Here is a 25,866-nt window from a genome sequence, read left to right as displayed (position 1 = left end):
TTGGTTTCTCTCTTAACTCAACTAATTAAAGGTGCTGTCTCTTGTATCACCGAAAGACGACAGAATTAGAAATTAATAAACTCTTAGGAAATGAGAGATTTGGTCGTCTTTTCTCGTTTGTAGTTTTTTTATACCTACATTTAAAAAAAATTTCAAAATTTACCGTCCCCTTAATTTGCCGCCATGGACCGCGGCCCATGTGGCCACCCCCTAAATCCGGCCCTGATGCTTACATCAATTTATTTGATTGACTTGGGTCAGGTAGTTTTTTATGGGTAAAAAGCAGTGGCGCGGCGTGGCGTCGATGTAGGCAAGAGAGGAACTGCTGTCCCTCCCGTGCGTATGCAACACGGACATCCGCGGAGCCCGAATAGTTGCATCCAGGCGTTACAATGAAATTAGCTTAAGTAGTTTTCGTTGCATGCGATATTAACTGGGATGCTATGCGTGTTTTTCTTCCACCTCACCTTAATTCCCGCGTTGTCCATTTGCTGATGAAGTAAACTACTTTTCATTTGTATCCTAAAATTGTCAAATTTTCGAAAAATTCTTTGATTCTTTTAATGTTGATGTTTGATTTTTATCCTAAAATTGTCAAATTTTCGAAAAATTCTTTGATTCTTTTAATGTACTAATGTATTGCCCTTCTAAAATATGGATTGCGGCTGCTACTCTTCCTGACCTAAGAACGACAAGCGCGACGGATTCGTTTCATGGATACTTCAATGAGAGACTCTAAATGGACGGAATTAAACAGAGGGGAACACAGCCACATCGGGATCGAACCGAGAAAAAGAGGTTTAAAGTTCCGCTCCTGCATAAGACTCAATGTAAAAGATAAACTTAAAGTTCAATTTCTGAAAAATTTGCTCCAATAAAAACTTTGAATTTTTGGCGACAGATCGTAGAGCAGTGGTTGGGTTCAAAACCACTCATAACTCAATTTTTTCCAAAAAGTGGGTTGGTTTCTTTCTGCTCAACTCAGTCCAAATGTTCAAGAATTCATCAAGGACCTCCTCTGGGTCCACCTCTAGCTTTTAGGAGTTCTTGACACCCCTTTCTCCTCCTTTCTTGAGGCATCTAAATTAATCTTGCACCAATTAAAAAATTTCATGAATCCTGCCCTGCTGTCCACTACAGAAATGCGATACAGAATACCTGCTAGTTAACTGAGAAAGGATGTTTTAATTGATATGAAAGTATGGAAGATGTGCCGAAGAATAATGAAAAAATTATATAAAATAATAAATAAATTGTATTGAGTGAATTTACACAACATATAAATAAAAACACAGGAAGGTTCTCACTTTCATCCTAATGCACACAATGTGGTTGAAGTTTATCCACAACACTAGATAAACACTCTCTACATAAAAACAGCAAATTTGTAGTGTAGTTACAATACCCTGTGGGAAAAATAGCTCTGACCGATGGCAGAAGATCAGAATGAATGCTGATCATGAGAGTATAAATGGTCAAATTTTTAACCCTGATAAACAATAATTTATGAAACACAATCTCAAACTCAAAATAAGTAATGCCTGAACAAACAAGCCTTTTTCAGCCTTGAGTAAAACATGCTGCAACTCTCAAAACAATAAGATGCAAGGAGTGCGATGTAGAGTCGTGCTGAATAAAGCTGTATAGTCGTATCTGCACGAATAAAACTACAAGCGTTCAGTAAAAACTTCAGAAATACCTTTAAAATGACTGAATAATTAATTCCTTCTCAGGGTAGAGGACCAGGTTTTAGAATAATATTTATATTTTACAGAGTCATTACAGATTTTGCGAATACTATGTTACATTTATTCATGAATTTTACATTTTTTTACGATCCTCTTCATGAAGTTTAGATACACCTAATACTCTTCTCTTTTAAACATCTCCTCGATAGACCATACATTCAACCCAAGCAGCTACTAATTGGGCTCTAAACTGTAAGCTAATAGTCAAATTGTTAAATTTCAACTCTCTCATCTACGATGAATTTTGAATACTAAATGAGAGGCTTAAAATGTAAAAATACTATTTTCAGCTTACAAATAGAACAGCTGCTATCAGGAATGTGTTTCGTACATCATGAGGGGAATAATATTTTTCCTTTTCTTTATTTTTTTGAGGAGAAAGGGGTTTAAATTCATTAATGCTTGGTTAAAAAAACTGTTGAGAAACAAACCCTTATAATTGTACACACTACATGGAATACAAGCTGCACTCATACCTGATTACAATTTTAAGTTCAAATACAAAATTTAGAAACAGAAATACAAAATTGATATGAAAGCACCTGCGAACAGCACCAGCATTCTGGATTTAGTTAGGGCTTTACAGAACTTATTTAGTCGTTTCAAAATCACTGATTTAGCCACAAAATGGTGAAATAATTAGATATTAAAAAGGAATGTTTCCTGGTCGAAATGCAAAAAAAAAAAAAAAAAAAAATTTCGACTGATTAGAGAGAGGCTGAAAAAGCGACAGCCCTCCGATACAACCTGAACCTGTAGTCCAATTAGAGCATGATTACATCAGTCATGAGCATTGCTCATGTATGAATAAAACTTCATACTTCTTTTTTCCAGTTTTATCTTAATGTGTGTAAGTGCTCTTCTGTTAAACTCTGTTGAGGTAACAAAAACTTAAAAAATTCTCTTGCTACTGTTAACACTCTCTTTTTACTCTTTCTCATGCTAATCAACTTTTGGGTGCTTTCACACAAACCATCAGACAATTAGCCAAATAGTCCACCAGTGACAGACAGTGAAAATAAGTTGACTGCGCCCTGAAAACGCTCACAGGTAGCTTATTCGCCAAACTTTACAAAAAACTATACAAAGAACAGAGTGAGTGAACCATTAAAGACTCATATCTGAGGAGAAATCTAACAATTGATGTTATTAATTCTATTAATTTTCTAAGACTAATAACAGGAACAAAATGGGTACATCTTAAGTAGAGCTCAATGGTAGATGTAAATTGACAATTTACATTAACATTGATAGGAGGTCGACCGATGCTGAAAATAAAACTTCCACAATGAGACTAAGCCTAAAATCACTAAAAAATCACATACAAAGTTAAAAATATTTGATATTGCTTCGTTGAAAAGGTACATATTTCTTCCCCTCTTTTTTCAAGGAAGGAGGAAGGAAAAAGAGTGCAAAAATATGTTTAGCAAATAATGAGAAGTATAGACTGCAAAAATACTAAATATACACGCTTACAATGGTGAATGAAATAGGTAGTGTATTTTAACAATTGTGTATAAAAAAGTTGAGAGGTGGGTGGTTTTTAAATGTTACTATATTTTATTTCTGCAGGGTGTGCGAAAGATACTTGTTAACTTTTCAAGAACGATTATAGGTACTGAAGTGGGCTTTGGATGAAACTTCCTCGATAAAAATAAGCAAATTTTTTGAGGGAGGTTAACTAAAAGTATTTTGTGTTCTTTCCAGCAAGGTATCACATGACAGGGGCTCCAATTTGAATTTCAAAAGTTGCCCTGAACTCTCCCTTGGTTTTTATTTCAGCCATTAATAAGTATCCATATTTTTTGCACACACTGTATTTTCAGTCAGTACTCTAGGCTGAGGGAAATTAAAAAGAAAAAATTGAAACAGTAAAAATATCCATCAAAGGAAAGAATTTTACAGGATGATAAGAAATAATAATACATAATAAATTCAAAATTACGTAGTTCTAGGAGTCCTTTAAAACATGTAATACTACAAATAAAAAAAAAAAAAAAAAAAAAAAAAAAAAAAAAAAAAAAAAAAAAAGCTTCTAGTGATGAGTCCACAAAACATATGCTTGTCAACTTTCAATTTACAAAAGCAATAGATACTGACACAACAATGCTTGAAAATGAAAGACTAATGCATAAAGCTAAATATTAGAATGAAACCTAAAGGAACGTGTCCTATGAATGAGGATTAGCGGACACTGATTGATTTCACAGATTTTGCTCAAAGCCTAAAATGGAATGATAATTGTGGTTAAAATTCCTTGAAAAAAGAGAGAACTTGCTAGTATTATTAATTAATTTTAACTAAGTTCGATGTAAATGTTAAATTCGTTCTTAAAGGAGTGTTTTTTTCTTCTAAACTTTGGAAATTTCAGATTCCTTGAAAAATCAAATTTCACTTTAAAGAGTTATAAAAAATAAATTCCTAACATGACATTTTGATTCAACACAATAAATGCAACACTATTTAACATCGTAGAAAACTAAAAGGAATTAGTTATTCACTAACAGATACACCAATTATTAAACTGTTTCACTCAATATTCATTAACTCGGACACAAAAATTCTAAGGAATGATTCCAGTTAGATACTGAGTTTTCCTTTTGCATATAAACATGTACATAATTACATAAAATGTACACTATCAGCCAAAAATCAGAAGTAGTGTTATATGAGAGACAGAATCAGGGTATCATATGTAGAAATCACTCAATGATTCACCATTGTAGATACACTTAATATATACAAATTACCTATATATGTACATGCAAGAGTACATGATTTGAGATCATTAAAATTAATCTTTGGAAAACCGCTGAAATAAAGTCAATAAGGAGTTTTGTACCTCCCCGCTTTACGTTAAGGCCTGTCTCAGTCATGTTAGATACGATTCTACTTCCATTATTGAAAATGCAATCTTCCCTCCTGAACGAATATTTAGGTTTTGAATGAAAAAATTTGGACCCTACAACACTGAATGAGGGAAATTTACATATTTACAACAATTGTATCATATTTTTTTTTTGGAGGCATATTTCTAAAAATTACAACTACCACAGCCATATCATAGACATTTCTGCAATTTCCCTAAACTGAGACTGATTGGAAATGTGAACTGGTTTTAAATTATTTCTTAAAAATGTCTACAGCCGGATAAAAGGCTGATAACAATCCTGCGGACTTGTAAAATAGGGTATTTTGCTGAGTCCTGCAATAATGTAAGAAAGCTGTGGCTGAAATTGATTCCATTCCAATCATATTACTGAGAAGGATTTGTTTTGCGTGAGAGCATTGAAATTAAACATTTTAACCACCAGTCGCATCCATTCACAGTTTCATGAGTGTTAAATGTCAAAGGTACAGCTTTAAATACAGCTGGTCTAATTTACTGAATTTTCTCCTTCAACTCTGTTACAAAAAAAATTGAGGATCTAACTGAAGCAAGCTACAAAACCTAATCAAACTAATATAAAAATAAGAGAGATTTAACTCAGTTGCGATGTAAATGAATTTTTTGGCAACCCATTACTCGGATGGTGTACAAAATCACATGTGGTACCACTCTAGAATCAAAAGTTAATTTTTACAGCTTGCATTACATATTGAAATAGGATGAAAGGTGGGAAAAAATGCGTTCAAATCCAAACTTTCAGTTCATTAAGCAGCGTTTTCCTGACTTAAATATTTTTAGGAACATTTTGTTCTTCTCTGTCTGGGTGAAATTGAATTTTTTTTTTAATTGTTTCAGTGAAAGTAATTCACTACATCCGCAACTGGTAACTCAATGCAAAAACCTTCAAACACTGCTGAAAGTTTACAAACCACAAATTTTTAGTAATTCCATGGATATTTATAAAGCTCCAGTAATTGTTATTGACTGAAAAGGTGACACTGATTGGATGCATAAGCATAATTTGGAGATCGACTATGTGCAGATCAAACAACTAAACATTTCAAAATCTTGGATATTCAGCTGTTGCCTCTTATTTTAAATACAGGCTAAAATAAACATACAACCTATGAGACAACCTTTTTCCCTGAGATTTTCAGGATAACACTTTACCCGCTCCTTTAAAAATTAATTTTGTCCTCCCTTCCCCAGAACTAACTACTTTTACTTTCTGATTGGTTTTCACTGATATTGCACCAAACAGCATACCTCTCTTGAGAGAAAATTTATGCTCTGAGCTCTGATGAGCTTCTTCTCTCTATAATGAAGAAATCAGTTTTATACTGAAAATTAAAGGACGTTGGCAAAATCACCGACATTTTGTCTCAATGACACAAGCATCGAACTGCAATCAGTTTGACAAGTTACTATGTTTATGCCAAAACGCTCATTTTGGATAATGTAAATCCATGTAATTCTTAAACTCATTCAATGGCAATGAGGTTTTCAATGTTAGTATTCACAATATACTACATGAGAAATCAACAAATAATGGCCATTTAAAATGTTTTTCTTCTTCAATTAAGATTTTCGAAACCATGGACATTGAAATATCAACAAAACCAGTAAAAAATGAGGTCAGGCATTCGGATAGGTACAATAAAACCAAAATATCATGATAAAATACTACAGCTCAAGAATATATAAGGGTAGACCTGCCTATCATACAGAGTATTAAAACCTTTTTCTCGCACCTCTTCAAAAAGCCAGCTCAGCACAATGAACATATTTTATCAAATTAATGGAATGGGTTAATATGCTCACTGATCCTTGATTTAAAGAAATTCTTTTGAGGAGGAACTTAGGGTTGAAATATGCTGTTGCACTAAAAATATACACAGAGGTACATCCAACAACTTTGCTCATCAACTAAACATGATCAACAAAGCCTCAAGAATACATGCGTTACAGCCATAGGACTTTCCTAATTTTTCTGGATTTTACAGAAACTTCACAAAAGCTTCACAGTTTACTTTCTCAACAAATTGTCAATGAAGTTTTTAGCATTTTATTGTGACAAACTTCTTAGGATGAAAGGCTACAAATGACAAATAGCGCATTACCATAATTACGTTCAAGATGATTGCTACCTGTCATTTTTAATTTCAATTGTTTTACTAATAGAATCTATTTCTTTCCTTACGCTAAGAATGTTATCAAGTATTTGTTCGTCATTTTCAGCCACTAGCTCAACAGATTTTAAGTCACGCTTGAATGATTTTGGAACATCATGAAAAGCGCTGTTAATTTCAACGTTCACTGATTCAATATCATTAAATATGTTATCAGGACTTGACAGCCTATCTGGAGCTTGAATATTCAAGAGTTTATCTGATGAATTACTCTTGCTTGAGTTTGACGTTCTATTTGGTTGAATAGATTTTTTAGCACTCGAATTTTTTGGACATGAATTCACTCCTTTCATTTCAACTGAATTCACACTTCTCAAAGTTTCTTTCAGTGTGATATCTCCTGATGTATTGTCAGACATTGATTTTAACTTGGAAGCAGAATTATTCCTTTCATTGCCTAGATTAGAGTCTGAACTTGGAGCAGGGTTGTGATTTTGGAGTTCCGGAAGACTCTGTGAGTTCACCAAATTAGAATCAGAACTTGGAATGGATTTTGAAGTTTTCACTTCAGGCATACCTTGGTGATTGTCAAAATTAAAAGCTGACTTTGGAGCGGATTCATCGCTTTGATGGAAGCTTATGTTTAAATCTGTTTTTGGGTGGAGGCGTCATATTTTTGAGAACCTGGCTCAACAACTGACTTAACAGACGATCCACCAGACTTTTGATTATTAAAATTAATATCTGACTTTATAGCAAACTGGTCAGATTTTTGGATATCTGGGCTAAAATCTAAGTTTTGAGTTGATTCATCAATTAATTTTCCGAGATTGTGTTCTGGCTTAGCGGTAAACTTGGCAGACTTTTGATTGCCAAAATCGGGGCTTAATTTTCTAGCAGACTGATATTCCTCTTCAACGTCCAGAATAAAATCTGCCTTCGAAGCAGACAGACTGGAATGCGACTTGTCTGAGGTCTCATTCTCTCCATTATTCTTCATTTTTAGATCCTTGTCCCCTACCTCAGAGAGTTTTAACACAACTTTCTCTGAGTTTTCAATCACATCTGTGTCAACAGAACCTAAGCTCCTTGTGACTAATTTTACAGTTTCGGAGCCCTCATTTTCATGAATGCCTTTGACACTTATTCCTTTACCATTGGATAACTCTTCTTCAGCCAGAGTCAGCACGTCTCTCCGCTCTCGAGGGTGAGGCTCATTTTTGTTTTGATGATCCAACAGCTCTCTATTCTTGACCTTATCGTCATTCTCTGGTGTTTTTTCTGGTATGAGAGAGACATTGAAAACATTGATATTTTTCTGAAGAGCGATCGGCAATGGAGGAGTATCTTTTAATTTATCCATAATTTCTGGTCGTAGATTTCCTTCTAGGTTCACATTGTTGACAACACTATCTTTCTTTGAAGGAGGATTCTTTGGGGGAATTTCATGAAGCTTCTTGAAAATCTTCCCTCCTTTTGGGATGTATATTTTTTCCTTATCCTTTTTTGGAACATTGATTTCATTAGGAGATTCTACCTGCTTTTCGGCAGGCTTCTCTTGTCTAAGGGATTCATCAGCCACTATTTTTGGTTGATCTACAATGATTTCTTTTTTTACTGCCTCAGACTTTGCTTGGTTCATATTTTCAGGTAAGTCGGGTCTCAAATTTGTATCAACTTCAATTTTTTTGGGATTGTCAAAATGTTTTGTCTCAACAGGCTCAACAGGTTCTGGTGGTTCTTTCCGTGTTGCTTTCATGAGGTTCTCTGACTTAGTTTTCACTGGCTCCTTCTTGGCATCACCTTGGCTTTGGTCCAAGTCTTTGTTGCTATCAACCAAACTGACTTGATTTTTTTTATCATCACTTACCTTCACCTGGTCAGCATTTTCTTTCAAGTCCAAGTTTGCCTGGTCAAGGTGTAACTTCTCCGGCACATTATGAAATGCTTCCATACTGTGTTCTCTCATTTCTTCCAAACCATGTTTAACTGTGGAAACAGTAACAAAGAGATTTAATAAGGAGAGCAAAAGCGTGATGAATTGTTCAATAGAAAATTCAGAAAATCAAGTTAAAGTTATTGGCAATGCTTCCTCTGTCAAGAACGGATGTATGGAGTTTGATTAAACAATTATGATCTTGCAATGGATCAGTAGACAGTTTAAAATTGAATACGTCTAAACATATATCCTCATCAAAATTTCATTTTGGATACGATGAAATGGTGATGGTGAAAATTACCTTGTAAGTAAAAAAATTAAGTCTATTATGTAGGTCAGTTAAAATTTCCTGCTCACGAAAACAATCTACTGGAGTCAAATCAAGTATGAAACTGTTGTGTTCTGAACACAACATGTTGAAAACATTTTTTGCTGTCTTTTTAGTTCCCTTGATGTCCTTTACTTAGGTAACATTTTTGTCAATACCTCATTTGACCTCAGATGATTTTTGCCTTTTTCCAAGCGAATTAAACTGGCTGATTTTGATGTAATCTACTAGGAATGATGGCACCTTTGGGTGTTCTCTTTGAAAATTTGCGATACTTTTGATGTCTTGTAAATCTGGCGTTGGCTGAACATTTTGATACAAAAATAAGTCTTGTGGATGTTTAATCCTTACCTCATCTATTAATTCATTGCTTTGGTCACGTTATTTATATTATTCAAAGCAAACACAATGATTGTTCCTAAAATAATGCTGAAGTTCCGTTTTTGAGCAAACTAAAATACATATACATGGTTTTACCGATAAGTTCATTTTTTGGTAAAAATTGTGTCATTTTGTTGGTTGAAATGCAATTAGGCTCTCAGTGAACTCAAAGAAAATTACTCATTTTCTGGAAAACCTTTGCTGGATCTGAACAACTTACATCATGTACTGCTCCACTTCAATTCTTTTATTACTCTACAATAATTAGTAGACGCTTTCAAGATACAACTAATCAAATGATCTCAAAAAGGAGAAATGCATATACTTACTCTCCGATGGAAATTCTTTTTCAGGAGAAATAGCAATATTAAGCTGCATATCTTTCTCTGGACCAGAAATAGCTTTTTCTGCTGCGAATAAGTTGGTGTAAGTTCCCAACACCATAATAAAAACCCCAACAATAATTACAACCTGAAACCATATGGTAAAAATAATTGAAAAAAATGTATACAATCAGAACTTAATGAGAGTTGACATCCTACTTCTTGCACACAAAAAAAACTTCCTTTTTAAAAACTATGCTTAACTACCATCTTAAAAATTTGGAGGAGATAATCTAAGGCTAATCTAAAGGCATCTAAGCTCATAACTTGGATTGAAGAGCGATTTTGGCAAAAACTGAAAAGAGCCCTAGGGTAAATATCTATACTTTTTGAACAGAATACCAGAGTATGAAAATACAACAGTATGACAGTACTTGCAGTGAGTATGAGACTTTGCAAATACAACAGATTTTTAGGTATCTCATCAAAGGACCCTATACAGACAACCAATGAGTTCAGCATTGGTTGTTCATTAACATTTAATATGCTGTTCATTACAACTTCCTGAGCATGATAAGATTCCAAAATTGAATTTTCCATGTACCAAATTTAAGGAAAACAAGGATCTGAGGACTTGAAAAAAAGAGCATAGCGTCAAAATTTGTGTTATATTTCAAGCAAGATAAATGCTTCATTTTTGTATTGCAACAGGTTTCTATACATATTCAAAGGTAATGCTGAAATTTTTAGGGTGACAAACCTTTCATCTCAGTAGGCATTAAAGATAAGTATATATTATGCCTTAAGCGTTCTAATTATGGAAAATTGAAGAAGGAAAATTCTCATCCTCTTGTGAAAAGTACGAGGGTCATCCAAAAAGTAAGTTCACCCCTTTCATATTTCCAAAATTAAAAGGGATAAATCAAATCGGTAAAAAAGAACTTCTTACTTATATCCTCAGCTCTCCATAGGTACCAAGATTTTTAAATTTGGACCACTGGTTGCCGAGATATTCGATTTTTACGATGAACAACTCCCGGCCAGTTCCGTCCACCAAACGACGCGCTGATATGAGATGCACCGCGCGCTGTCGCGTCGCTTTTGTCTTCTGGGACTCTCAAGGAGTACTTCTCGTCCATTATTTGGAGAAAGAGTGTGCAATCAATGCACCACGGTATTGTGGAATATTGGATTCGTTGCGATTGGCAATAAAAAACAAGCGACCGGGTCTCTTGTCTCGTGGTCCCCTATTCCTTCACGATAATGCCAGACCTCACACGGCGAAAGAGACCCAAAATTGTTGGAAAAATTTGCGTGGGAGGTGTCTCCTCATCCTCCATACTCTCCAGACCTTGCCCCGAGTGACTATCATCTTTTTCCGCAACTCAAGAAGCACCTAGGTGGCCAGCACTTCGAGAACGATCAGCAGGTGATGGAAGCAGTCAATGGCTGGTTCAAGAGTCAACCAAAAGTGTTCTTTGAGAACGGCATTAAGAAGCTTCAGAAACGCTATGAAAAATGCATCAGTAGGAACGGAAATTACGTCGAAAAATAAGGTAAGATTGTTTTAAAGCTAATCTTAGAATATTTGAGTTGGTTATTCCTACGTAGATGTGTGAGGAACACAGTCAATTCAGGTAGCGTGACGGGAATTGCAGCGCGTCGTTTGGTGGACGGAACTGGTCGGGAGTTGTTCACGTAAAAATCGAATATCTCGGCAACCAGTGGTCCAAACTTAAAAATCTTGGTACCTATGGAGAGCTGAAGATATAAGTAAGAAATCATTTTTTACCGATTTGATTTATCTCTTTTAGTTTCGGAGATATGAAAGGGGTGAACTTACTTTTTGGATGACCCTCGTAACAAAAAACTTGACTGCGACAGAGTTTGACTAGACTTGCAATAATTTTCAACTGAAGTATTTAGTCAAAACACCACTCAGAGTGCAAGAAATTGACCAGCGCTAACTTTCGATTTCACTAAAATTTGAAAGTATACCTCAAAATCCATTACAGACGTAAAAAGCCAAAGAGATGACTCATTTCTGGAAGAGATTCTTGAATAGATAGCGGGTGGACTTTTACATACACTTTAAAATTATGTACATACCTGGGCTAAAAGCCTTTCATTAGTGTTTTTCTTCAACAGTCTGGTAAAGAACACTGAAGGTAAAATGTAACAGAGAATTACACCGATGGTGGATCCCAGAAGTCCAAGAACTAGCTCAATACTTGGAACCAGTAAAGCAAGGATGAGTGAAACCGTTACAATCAATAGCGTCAGGACATTTTGACTCGAACCACCAGTATTTCGAGTTAAAAGTTCATAGTGAGAGGAATGATTCTAGAAGAAAGACCAAAAATACATAGGAATAAATTTACAAAGTCATTGAAGTCATTGCAAATGTATGTGAATTCGTTTGCTAAAATCTGCAAATAAATTTTCAATAGGTATCAAAGAACTACTCAAAGTTAAGGCATTTGAACAAGGCATAACTCCATCTTTTTGATCTGTTATTTTTCAGCTTTTCTGGAAGTGACATTTTCGCCAAGAGCTCATTAAATTAGCATCAAGTCATTCTACTTCAATCTCAACTTCAGCACCTTGAAAGTTTGCAAAACCATGGATTTAACAATTTCAGGGGTTTTGATGCTTTAACCAATCAGAAAATTAACTATTTTACGCTTTTTTTTATTTACTTATTTATTGCTGAAATGTTCTACTTGATACGAAATAGTGCAGAGTTTCAACAGTCTGTACAAAACAATTAAATGCAGATAGATCTGCTCTGGTGCTTTGAGGTTTTCATGCATGAAAGGTTTAGACCTGATCTATCAGCTTTATTTTATTTCCAAATTCTTCAAAACTCTTCCTGATTCCTTTCGTCAAAAATTTCATCACAAGCCTTTTTACAGGACATTGCAAAATGAATGGAATGCAGCATACCAACACTGACCATTCTCTTCATCTACTAAACTCAAAAAAATTATTTCTTGAAAAATATATATACATAAATAAATAAAATAGGAATAGTGATAAAAAAGTAACTGGAAGTAATTTCACTTACCTGATGGTACAAAAATGAGTAAAGACTGGCTCTGCATGGGAATATGACAAGCGGAAAACTGAGAGCTACAGAGACAACAAATCCTAATTTGATGATATCTCCAGTTAAGGATGGAGGAAAATTCATCAAGGCATTACCTATAAGTAGTAAAAGCAGACATCAGAGGCGAAATCTACGCTGGAATCTGGGGCTGTGCAAATATGGTTTTTTTATGTCAAATCGAATCAAATCGGATCAAATCAAATTGAATATTTTGAAAAAGCTTCGAATTCAAATAGAATATTTTTAGTTTTTACCTATTTTTGACCGAAACCATCCTGTGTCTTGGTCAAAGTAAAAATCAAACCAATTTTTTTTTTTTTCTTTCTAACATTCAAATGTTGCATACTTTAAGATATTAATATTATAGAAAAAAAGATCATGAATAAATCAATTCATTGAATTATCAAATGGTTTTGCATACATTTTGATTTGCTGGGGAAAGAAAAGAGGGAAGAGAAAATTGTTTCCTTTAATTGAGGACGAGCAATTGATTGAACTGTCGTGGAGCTGTAAAACTGCTGCTTACTGTCCAAAAATTCATTTTATTCAGTTTTACTTCATATCAATGCTGATCTCGCAAAGACAGTCTGGCAACATTGTAAAGATTGTGGTGCCGGGCGGGGCGGAGGAGGATAGGTTGTGGGGGTTTATTTCGGAGATCATTGATGCAGAATAAGTACATCTAAAGTAATCAGGAGAAGTAATATTTCATTAAAAGAAAACTTACCAGTAAGAGGTTGACTACAGAAGGCAATATATCCAAAAAGTCCGACACCCATGTATACTGCTGTACACATGTTGACTGATGATTTTATTGCACCGTTTATTTTGTCTAATGGCCCATTCAAATAACTTCCGAAAATTTCAAAAAGTTGCCTGAGGAGAAACAGAATATTAAAAAAGCAGGAAGATATTACATCTGATAAATTTTAATGGAACTATTATTTTAAATATTCCAACTGAAAGGTACGTACAATAATTGTAGCTATTCATATACCACTAAAATACTTTGAATGGAAATAAAAATTGATCTTATGCTACAGTGCAACTGTGGGAGATGCATCAGAGCTGATTGCATGATGTACCTTCTTTCCTTACTCCTCGACACTTCACAAATTGACATGGAAAATTCGGAGGTCGCTGTCACCTCAGAAGCACCATGCATTACCATGAACCTAGCACAAGAGAAGAGAGCTGCTGATCATCATTCAGGCCTTCACAATACTTGTGCTTCCGAGGTGACAGCAACTTCCAAATTTCTCAATTCCAATTAACAAAGTGTCCAAGAATGAGGGAAGAATTGAGAGCACACAATCCTTGATTTTAGACTGAATTGAAAAAAAATTATTTCGAATACAAGCAGAATGAAAGTTAGGAAGAACTTGAATAATAGAACTATCATGAGATTATGGTAGATGTGAAAAAATAGTTTATTGTGATATGAAACTGCTTGAATACAACCATAAAGAAAATGAAAAAAATTCATAACTTCCTCTTTGTCATTACAATTAGGCATTGAGGATGTTCTATTGATAAAAAATTACAGAAATCTTTAGGAATAAAGAAAAAAGAGTAATTGGACTCACGTTTGACATGAGAGAGCTGAGGAGAAAATTGGCAGACATTGAAGAATTCCAGCTGGTCGCCAGTAGTTTACTTTGTCCGCCCAAGAAGAGTCAAAAATAGGTGGAGTTGCCTCTGCTATTATCTGCACACAAAAAAGAATTAAATTAACAAAAGGCAAGACAGTGTAACTACGATAATAAAAAAGTATCAAACTTCTTAAGAATCCATGTCAATTTTTTCTCCTGAATAGATACGTTGATGTATGTACAAAAAAACAGAAAAGATAAATAATTACATTTATTGAAGAGGTTGCTTATGGAAAGGTATTTTTAAAAAATATCTGTTTTAAGAAAAATGCATTTGAAGCTTTTAAAAAGCGTCTTTCCACATTTTGGCCTCGAATTCCTCAAAAAAGCATTGGATCATCATAGAAACAAGACGATGTGTTTCCCAAGATGTGTGGATGCTGTGTAACTGATTAAAAACAAAGACAAATTTTACGATAAGTTCCCTCAAGGGCAAAATCTAAGTTGATGGATTCTACATTACTTAACCCATGACTAAAATATAAGGAACGCAATCATCAGAGTCAGGATTTGGGAGACTTCAGATAACATACGTTTCGAATAAAACCAAAGGAGATGTCTATTTTAGTTTCAGCACTTATTGATCTTATTGACACAGAAAGGTAGAACCGTTAGGAGCAAAGAAGAAGGTAAGGGGTATGCGAGAAAGGCAGAATCTGTGACAGTGTTTGTGCTTTAAGATGTAGAAAGATACAAATGAGTGAGAGACCACACGCATATGCACATGATTCCATGGGTTTTGGGTAGGATGTTAGCGGGTGGAAGTGTACTTGGTAATATAATGCTTGCCCAATCTTGGCCCCCGAGGCCTGTTCGACCTTGGAGCTCTTTGCGAACCATTAATATCAATAAAGCAGCTCGAAACTGATGGCACATAGCTGCAGACAGATTTTTATCATTTTTCCTCTCATTTTGCTACTGTGCTACTTTTCAGATTCGTTTTCATCCAAACATTTGAACTTCTTAAATTTATCGGTCATAAAATTATCTTTCCTTCACTATAGCAATTGAGGAGCGGAAAATAGTGCATCCTCAACTTACATGGACAACATACCTATCAAAAAGATTAAGATTTGAAGATTAATGACAGGTAAACAAAAGCATATGATAGGACAAGCTCGTACCTAAGGCTCATTAGACCTTCTCCATTGTTGCCATTTTCTTACAAAATTATCATTGGTCCGAAATTATGGAGGTCAATGGATACAATTTAACAAAAATGATGCCATCTAATTTTACCAATGTAATTCTGTGCCTCCTATTATGCCACGAAATTAGATGCATTTTTTCTTCACAATTTCATTTTTTAAAGACCGATGGAAAGTCAATGATGTAAAGGGCCAAAAACAAATTCCAATAAAATGTAAGTAACTCAAATGGTTGTTTACCTTCAAAACTAATATTATGTAGAAACCTATGGAAAGAGTGCAGATAGAACTCAAACTGTCAATGTCTCTGACCAGTCCCAGTGGCAAAATAATGAAAACTGCTACACCTGAAATGAAAAGTAAAGAATCTTGATATGATTGTAATTTCCTTAATTGGGACACACAAGTTTTTCTTTTCAAAGTGATGTAAGAAAAGCAGATCAACAAGCATCACACATCATGCAAAAAACAAGAAGAATATAAATCCAAAAGAAAAAAAAATAAATAGATAAATAATCTTGAAACAAATTTAAAAATTACAACTAAGTAGCATATGCATCTACTGTATTAATCTTTTAGTGATTGACATCTTAACTTCAACTAATATACTGGATACTATCATTATAAATGAAATATTAAGCTACAGTACTCTCTCTCCCTAGCGACACTCATTATAACAAAAAAGTTTCTATGACAAAAGAATTATTCCGTCCTTGAAACTTACTTTGTTCATTGAATGCAGCTTAACTGTAAAACCGAAGCTTATCTGAACAAAAAATTTTCTACGACGAAAAATGTCCTTGTCAATTAGTTATGGGGGGAGAAAGCATTGATGTACATAGTAAATAATAATAGTGAACGGGAGCATTCTACACTATTTCACATTTTTTAGAACTCCTCAAGGCTAGATGATCCTTTTGATATTTTGCAAACAAGAGGATTTAAAGTCTTTCCTCTTTTTTTTTCTTTTATTTAATACATTTTTATCAAAAATCAGAATATTTATTGAAGAGGGCTTTTAACAATTTAATTTGAGAATTGAAAAACCATATAATAGCAATATCATTTTTTTAAATTGATCCACACAACTAGACCATCTAGCAGTATCTGAGACAGAGCGGTCTCTTTCAAAAATAAAAAGATAAGAATGACAAATATCATGTGTTGATATTTGAATTATTACCAATTAATAGAGCTGGACGGAGAGCCTGAACAGACATTTCCAAGTTCAAAACACTTTTGACTATTGCAGGACCTAAATCGCCGACAACCACAAAAAATGCGACACAAGATCCCATCAAAAAACCCACAATGCTTAATTCGATCACTGTTTTACCAGCTGGTCCAAACATGTGGAAAGCTGAAAAATTAAGAAACAAGTTTTCAATCAATGTCAAAGATGGTAGACCACTACACAAGGTACAAATTTAAGCATTCTGATATAATTATCATCTTCAAAATTACACAATTAGTGCAACTAAAATTGCTAAAATGAACTCTCAACCTAAATCTTGATATTTTTTTTAAAATTGGTCGCAAAAAAATTTGAGTTTTGATTGAGAGTTTTCTGCTCACATGAAAACATGAACATAGCACCTACTCACCAAACAGCAAAAGTGTACAGCCTCTTAGAACCTATCTATTCCGGCACATTCAAAAGAATAGGTAAGTTTAAATTTTTTTAACACATACAACAATTAGAGAAAACTTTATACTGAAATTATTCATCTTACCCAGAAATTCAAAACTTCTACATCTTGAAATTACTGCTGATTTCAGGAGAAAATGACAAGCAAGTCGTGATATGATACTGATGAAAAATAAAATGATGAGGGACAAAATGATCCCACACTGGAAAAAAAAGAATCATTAAAATTAAAATTTAAAAACATTTCAAGACATTGAGGGCAATAATTTGTTGATGAAGGTCTCCGCTAGGTTCATTTCCTTTGGGTTCATATGTTTACAAAGTGACAAACTGATCCCAATTGTCGAGTTGTCTTTTATTTCATAAGTTTCTTAAGTAGGACTTCCAGTGAAATTGTATAAAAATATGTTGTGGTTTTAGCAAAATAGACGGTGTATGTAAGTTTAGCACCATGTGTGCCATTCTAAGAGAACTTTATCACCAATGCAATGATCACTTATTGCAGATGTTTCTTTTTCTTTTTCTCTCTCTCTCTCTCTTATTTAGGAATGAAAATGTGGTTCCTGTCAGATGCCTTTTTTTCAATTTGTCAACATTTGTGGCCAAAGTTAGAGATCGCTGTGGTTTGTGAACCCTCATGAATAAAAATTCAAGCACTTATCGAGTCTTACTTTGTAATTTCGTCCAACATCCAAAAAACGTCCAAACATCCTAAGTTTTCTTCCCGTATCCTCATTTTTTAGGATTAGCATTTTGTCTGTCTTATTTTGCCCTTTACCTTATTCGTCATTAGCATATGCGTACACAGTAACTTGTACCAACCTTAGTGTTCAGTCTCTTAGAATCTATCTATTCCGGCACATACAAAAGCACATTCACAATCAGCAAAATGTTTTAAAGTTGGTGAAATTTCCTAGGTGGAGCGGGGCAGTGAAGAATTGTTGGTGTGGACGGATTTATTATTCATCTACTAACTTAAGTCTTTCTCATTCTTTTCGAAAAAAAATTAACTTGGTAACATAGAGCAAGGCATGTTTGACACGATATAGAACCGCTGACAACTGGTGAAGAGACAGTAAGTTTGTTCAGTAATATCTAATGCTTGCATGTTTGAAAAATAGAGGGTGCTTCGCGTTCACAGGAATTCTCCTGAGTTTTTTTAAGAACGATATTAATTTAAAACAATCAGGGTCAAAGTTGCATATTTTAAGCTACTACTTTTTAAACTTGCATCCCCAAGAAAACCATGATGGTATCCTAAAATATTCCTCCTGCTCCTGGCCCATGTACTATTGTTATCTGGGTACAGCTGCAAAGACCCTAGATCATGGCAACGGCACTAATCTGGTCACTGGCGAGAGGGATACTTTTGGAGCCATCTACACTTTTTCAGCGATGAAAGCTTGAATGAAAGCTCAGAATGTTCATCTGTAAACTCGTTCTTCACGAAGTCATGTCTTTAAAAATCATGTTCACTAGCTAGAAAAGTAGCTCAACTGTGATTTGTTGTTACTTCTGTCTAACTAAACTTCACATAGGGTGGCAAAAAAAAAAAAAAAAAAAATCATAAGTGTGAAGGATGATTGAAAATTGAGGTGAAATCAGTTGGAAAAAACTCACCTGTTGGAAGCAAAATGGCATAGCAAGTATGCTCACACCGATGATGCTGTTGGACAGCGTTATGACAGAATTACTATGCATTTTAACGGTTACCTATGTTAGATTATGCTAACATACTATGCCTGGAAAATAGTAAAAAAACAAGCATCAATACATTTGAATGCTGCTTAAATTACAGTTAAAATAGTGACAAAGAGAAACAAATCTTTCATTATTGTATTTCTCGTCCAGCACACTGTAATTTCACTCGAGTCGCTGCTTGCAGTGCTTTTGAGAGGGAAAAGTACTACGAGTGCGAGTTGGATGGATATTGGCTCGTATGTTTGCGCTTGCAGTCAGTGTCTTGATGGTCAGGCTCAGCATGATATTACTATGCTCCACCTGTACTTTTAAGCATATCAAGCAATGTCATTCCCATTTCTCTCCTTAATGAATGATGTCCTATCATTATCCCTCGTGGCTTCATCATGTACCTGGTATGATTGTTAATTAGAAGCCAAGTAGGATGATAAAAACACAAATTTAGAGGTATAACTGCTCACTCCAAGAGAGCATTTTGAAAACTTAGGTCAAGGCATCGGTCCCAAAAGTCGTATAGAAATAATCAGCCTAGTGAGAGGTGCTGCCTTCTTACATCCCGATTGAAAACTGTGCTACACAGTGCTCAGCATTTGGCACATAACAGATGTAGGAAAATTTAAGGCACGAAAAAATACTTTTAGACTATGAGAGCTGAATTTATCTAAGGTCGGGTTAAAATTTCCCGGTTGAATTCAAACTGGTATTAAATTTTAAATGAATAAAAAGGTGCTGCTTCTAAATGTGGCGCACCCCAAGTTGTTCCTTTGAGATAGATAAGACAGCTGCTTAAATTTCTCGACAAGTTGAGATATTAAAGACTGAGAGAGAACAGTCTATGATACAGAATAAGACTGTCTAGAGATGCAAGAATTAGGTACTAATATGAAGGTTTGTACACTTTTCACACTTACTATAGAGAAAACTTAATTTACCACTGATAAGAAACAATAGTGGCAATGCTATAGCAATCGGACGATTCACCTAGAGTGAAAATCCATGTCCTCGATTGAAAATCAGTAATTTACACTAACAGTAGATTGGTGACAACAAATTTTCTCTGACACTGACATATTTAGAAAGTTTCCAAAATGCACGAAAACCTCATCTGATGATTTGATAACGTGGAATTGAGGTTATGTTGTTGTTATTCTTTATCAGGTATAGCAACATCACATTTTCTCCCCAGTGCACCTAGAGTGCTGGGACATAATCTGCTTGAAAAAGTTTGTAAATGATTCATGATACTTTTCCTAACGTAGATTGAATTAATATTTAGTTAAACTTGCACTAACTTGAGAATACTGCTGCAGATCGCATTTTAGGGAAAATCTTATGTAATGATTCTCGCCTTGTTAAAGATTTTCGAACTGTGGGATTTGATACCCTTGAACTAGCGCGCTATTCAAGTTCGATAGCGCTGGTAAACCAAAAATACCGACCAAAGACTTGATGGCATAGTCCAGTCAATCTAGCATTTTTCTGGGAAAATCCATATATAGAAGGTTTTTTTGCGGAAACATGTTGCATTAGGCTACCAGAACAACATATCAAAAGTTTACCAAAATCGGCCGTCCGCTAAGGCCGCCATCTTGAAAAAAGGGGGGGCGGGGGGCCAAAATACGCCGCCGGCGACCGGTTTTTAGCTTATATCTTGAAAAATATCGATCCTACGGAAAAATGTCACTGAACCTTTTAAAAAGATCATAAAATTTCCTATTAGAAACACTATACATTTATCAAGTTGCGACTTCTGGTTCGTGAGATATGGCGGTAGTTTCCTGCGGCTAGGAAAGTCAAATCTTGCGAGAAATCACGTTTTTTCAACAAAATCTGTAATTATCTTAAAAACGGCGAGTCTGAGGCAAAAAAGTGTTCTCACCGGAATGAAAGAGCATGAAATTTCCATGCTAAAAATGCTTATGAATTCACTAGGGGGTCCGCCCCCGGAGCGCTATGCGGTCCGAACCAACGGCGGCTACTACGCGGTGAGGCTCGGCTTGGCCGCGCCATGAATTGTTGCGGTCCAAGATGAAACGGCTTCACTTTTTTGGTAGATTTACCGCGAGGGTAAGTCATATTATCCATTTAAATATGTGCTAATTTCCTTTCATCATGAACCCCCCCCCCCCTCCCCCTTTAGGTCATGCATGTTGTATAGTTAATAAATGTCAACGGTCGCGCTTGAAGATAATGTTATTATTTTATGCTTTCTTATTCAAATTAAATTTGTCAACAAAATCCTCTTTTTTCAAAGTAACTAAAAGGAAATGAATTAATACAAAATATAGAAAGAGGGAGTTTAAATTCATCCTCTGCTTCCTCTTCGATCAGTGTTTCTGCTTGATTGCTGCATCCCAAGCCGGAACAATGTAGACAAATGTCACTGCATGGTAGACCAGCTCTCTTACAAGAGCAGCGGTTACTACAGCCTTTCGAACATGTACATGAGATGATTTGTAAAAGTTCTTGGGGGGGGGGGGGGGGTCAGGCGGGTTGAGCATAGGCACAAGGAGAAGCCTGAGTTCCGAAGATTTCCACCCCCATTCCTTGGGATTCCGTTTTCTTCCTCTCCAGAGTTGAACTTGATAATATACACGTAAGAAGTGTTGTTTGCACGCATCTGAAGTTGGAGGCAACGTTTGCAGTTTCACCTCAGTTTTTGCCTTGCCAAAGCACGATTAAAACATTGAAATCTGCATTTGTTCAAAGCAGTAACTGATTTTTCAGCACCATACAGCAAAAGAACGAGTTGCTCACCCGCTTGACAAAGCTCATCTTGAGTGCAGTCGGTTTCATCAAATTTCTCAGCAATACAAGAGACTTCGCCACATTTTTCTAACAGTTTAATAAATTTGCCTTTGCCCTTGCCACGAAATGCTGAAGTAGTATCACATCCACTGACGACATGGATAAACAGAATGCTCTTCTTCAAATTTACATTCGATGTTCGCAATTGATTTGAGCTAAAAATTTGGGCTGCATATTTGCCCTTACCTGGTTTGAGTAATAGGACGTCGCTTGATGCAGGCGTCAAAGCTATCATTAGAACAAGGAGGTCAATGTCTTCACCAACGATTAGAGTACCTATATTGAGAGAGTATGGCCACCGGTGTTACCACCTCTGATTGGCTCAGCCATCTTAGGCTGAATGGAGCCCTTAGGACCCAAAAATGGCGGACGCCATAAATTAATGTGATGCAAAATGACTCAAATTGTAGTTTTCTTTGCTTATCGTAACGAGAAATTTACCCAAATGCACTATTGCGATTCTTTACATATTTTTAAGGCTAATCGTGTGCAATTTTTGAGAAAAATTATCTTAGATGTAGTAAGGTTGGCAGCAAGTGCGGTTGGTGAAAACCGTCAAAAGTTGGCAATGACCCCCCTCCTATCCACAAAAACCAAAACAAAGCACCGCCATTTTTGGGTCCTAAAAGTCTCTCCATGGGGCCCAGTGGCCATACTCTCTCAATATAGGTACTCTACCAACGATAACAACTTGTTTCTTCGTTCCTCTCGGCAGACTGAGAGCTTCATTTACGATGAGAGTATCCGCATCGTCCTCTGCTTGAGATACTTTAACTTGACTCCCTGTAGTAAAGTGTTTCGATAGCAAGCAAATCAAACGCGCCTCATTCTTTTCATTATAGATAGAAGCAAGTCCTGGGCCACGGATAGAGGAGTGTCCTCACAAAAAATTAAGGCAGGACATTTCTTAAAGCTATAACGTCGTCACCTTTCAACGCTTTTTGTAGAATCTGTTGCGCTTTTTGTTCGTATCCATCAAAAACAATTGAACCTTCAAGACCATCATGCTTTTCAACACATAGGTATTAATAAATAATAAACGATTCCACCGCTTAAGGTAATAAACGAAGAAATGCTTGTCTTATTCCTATTTCTATATTTTGTATTAATTAAACAACACTTCTTACGTGTATATTATCAAGTTCAACTCTGGAGAGGAAGAAAACGAAATCCCAAAGAATGGAGGTGGAAATCTTCGGAACTCAGGCTTCTCCTTGTGCCTATGCTCAACCCGCCTGACCCCCCCCCCCCCCCCCCAAGAACTTTTACAAATCATCTCATGTACATATTCGAAAGGCTGTAGTAACCGCTGCTCTTGTAAGAGAGCTGGTCTACCACACAGTGACATTTGTCTACATTGTTCCGGCTTGGGATGCAGCAATCAATCAGAAACACTGATCGAAGAGGAAGCAGAGGATGAATTTAAACTCCCCCTTTCTATATTTTGTATTATTTCATTTCCTTTTAGTTACTTTGAAAAAGGAGGATTTGTTGACAAATTTAATTTGAATAAGAAAGCATAAAATAATAACATTATCCTCAAGCGCGACCGTTGACATTTATTAACTATACAACATGCATGACCTAAAGGGGGAGGGGGGGGGGGGGGTTCATGATGAAAGGAAATTAGCACATATTTAAATGGATAATATGACTTACCCTCGCGGTAAATCTACCAAAAAAGTGAAGCCGTTTCATCTTGGACCGCAACAATGCATGGCGCGGCCAAGCCGAGCCTCACCGCGTAGTAGCCGCCGTTGGTTCGGACCGCATAGCGCTCCGGGGGCGGACCCCCTAGTGAATTCATAAGCATTTTTAGCATGGAAATTTCATGCTCTTTCATTCCGGTGAGAACACTTTTTTGCCTCAGACTCGCCGTTTTTAAGATAATTACAGATTTTGTTGAAAAAACGTGATTTCTCGCAAGATTTGACTTTCCTAGCCGCAGGAAACTACCGCCATATCTCACGAACCAGAAGTCGCAACTTGATAAATGTATAGTGTTTCTAATAGGAAATTTTATGATCTTTTTAAAAGGTTCAGTGACATTTTTCCGTAGGATCGATATTTTTCAAGATATAAGCTAAAAACCGGTCGCCGGCGGCGTATTTTGGCCCCCCGCCCCCCCCTTTTTTCAAGATGGCGGCCTTAGCGGACGGCCGATTTTGGTAAACTTTTGATATGTTGTTCTGGTAGCCTAATGCAACATGTTTCCGCAAAAAAAACCTTCTATATATGGATTTTCCCAGATGACCCTTATTTAGAGCTAAATTGACTGGACTAGCAGTACAAACTGCGGGGCACAAATCGAAAATAAAAAAATAAGATTATGTAAATAACTCTAACGAGCGTTGATGGAAGTTGAAACTCCTGAAACAGAGAGCCGACGAGAAGTCGTAAAGGGCTGACGGTATAGAAACTTCAACTTACCCTCATTTTGATCCCCTGACTTTTGTCCCCCCCCCCCCCCCCCCCCGTAAGGCTAGTAATTCATAATCCGAATCTGAGCTGCTTACCTAAAGCGGACCCAGGTATTCCAAATTCATGGCCGACACTTCCGGCTACTCTTAAGACTGCGAGCGCACCGGTCATCGAACATTCGGGTCATTGCATCAAGAAGCCGCGTTATGTCAGGTTGACGCCAATAATGATGGCGCGCCTTGATGCACCTATACAAGCTTAACGGTGTCCATGTTGTATGTTACAAGAATTGAAGGCGCTCTTGAGTTCTGGTCGAAAGTTTCAAAAGTATATCGACGGCGTAAGTCCGCGACCACATATCTCGTTTGCGGTGTTTGAAAATCTCCGCTTCTATAATATTTTTTAAAGGGGAACAAATTGACATCAATCCTTGAAGCTTTTGCAGAAATTTCCTCCCACAGAGAAGAAAAATCTTGGCAGTTTTAAAGAATTGCCGTTGAGTCGTTTTCCGTTTAAAAAATAAAGTATGATAGGAAATCTGCGACGTCGCAAACCGAGGTTTGTGATTGCCGACTTACACCGTCGATACACTTAAAAATCATTCTAAAAGTAAATCGTTTAAAAAAAAATTGAGGTAGAGGCATTCTTTATAGTTTTAAAGTTGACGACTAACAAGTTAACTCTTGAGAGGACGTGCGCAAAAAATTATCTCTACTCTCGCATTTTTCTGAATCTTTCTGAAGGCTTTCGCTCGCGATCTAAACGAGTGATGTATTAAAAACTGATGACTTGATAAGCACTTATCCTCATCGGCAACACCGAAGTGGTAGGTTTTCTCAAAATTGGCTCTCTGGGAATCAGGTTCAAGAAGTCCCGAGCAATTATTTGAGACTGGAAGATATCAATTTGTGAGAAAACGTCTCTATAAGAGAAGCCATAGCTCACAATTCACTTTTCATTACAGTCAAAGCTACAAAATTCTAATTACACCACTTCAAAAAGTCAGTGACGCACAACCCGCGGCGCACTTGCTTTAAAATCAAGTTTCAGCGCAACAGCCACTGCCATAGTGCTTTAACATGTACAAACAAATAACATCCGTTTGCGTTAACTGTATTTTTAATTTAAATGATGATAGGTATACGCTTTATTATTACTTTTAAAACTAAACAGAAAACTTCAAGATCCATTTGATCGTTGCATGGAATAATGTACTATAGTGCCATTATACCATCCAAACTGAGGGTATCATATTGAACTAAGAAGTAAAGATTTACGATTTAATAATTTTTCAATTCATCACTGGCAGTAGCACAGGTAATTTTCATCAGTGGCGTGGCGTGAATTGCGATACATCGATTGTTATGCCTTTTAAACCTATGGTAAAGAATCGATTATTAAGGTGTTCGCTGCGAACACCCTGTCTATCGATCCTTTTCCATATGTTTAAATGGCATAACGATCGATAAATCGCAAAGCACGCCACGCCACTGATTTTCATCCCATACTATTTTTCTTTTCCTTTAAATAGAAAGAAAGAAAAAAAATATACAATATACGAATATGAAAACGGAGTATGACTTAGGACTTACCTACGTTGGTTCAAAAAAGCGCTCCACTTAAGCCATGTTAGAAACCAGA

The 25,866-nt window shown here is 35.9% G+C and overlaps 1 protein-coding gene across 1 annotated transcript; it reads right to left on the bottom strand.

Moving 5' to 3' along the window:
• Positions 1-1,238: 1,238 nt before the first annotated feature.
• LOC109036672 (uncharacterized) lies at positions 1,239-20,136 on the bottom strand. The gene is made up of 11 exons (XM_019051027.2): positions 19,908-20,136; positions 18,916-19,037; positions 17,381-17,498; positions 16,831-17,007; positions 15,888-15,994; positions 14,434-14,555; positions 13,575-13,723; positions 12,806-12,942; positions 11,848-12,081; positions 9,745-9,886; positions 1,239-8,756 (listed from the first exon to the last, which is right to left on the bottom strand). The coding sequence occupies exons 2-11, from the start codon at positions 18,994-18,996 to the stop codon at positions 7,411-7,413; spliced, it is 2,613 nt and encodes an 870-aa protein (XP_018906572.2). The 5' UTR covers positions 18,997-19,037; positions 19,908-20,136; the 3' UTR covers positions 1,239-7,410.
• Positions 20,137-25,866: the final 5,730 nt, after the last annotated feature.

This window comes from Bemisia tabaci, chromosome 1 (assembly GCF_918797505.1).
Source record: "Bemisia tabaci chromosome 1, PGI_BMITA_v3".
Classification (NCBI taxonomy): Eukaryota; Metazoa; Arthropoda; class Insecta; order Hemiptera; family Aleyrodidae; genus Bemisia; species Bemisia tabaci.
Note: the sequence above shows the minus strand (reverse complement) of the source record. Positions and strands in the feature narration are given on the sequence as shown.

Bases quoted from the DNA above. Each gene is read 5' to 3' on its own strand.
- LOC109036672 (XM_019051027.2), bottom strand. From the start codon at position 18,996: ATGCATAGTAATTCTGTCATAACGCTGTCCAACAGCATCATCGGTGTG. The intron at 17,499-18,915 runs GTGAGTTTTTTC...TTTTTTTTCCAG, and splicing joins TGCCATTTTGCTTCCAACAG to TGTGGGATCATTTTGTCCCT. The intron at 14,556-15,887 runs GTAAACAACCAT...TTTTGTGTGCAG, and splicing joins ACATAATATTAGTTTTGAAG to ATAATAGCAGAGGCAACTCC.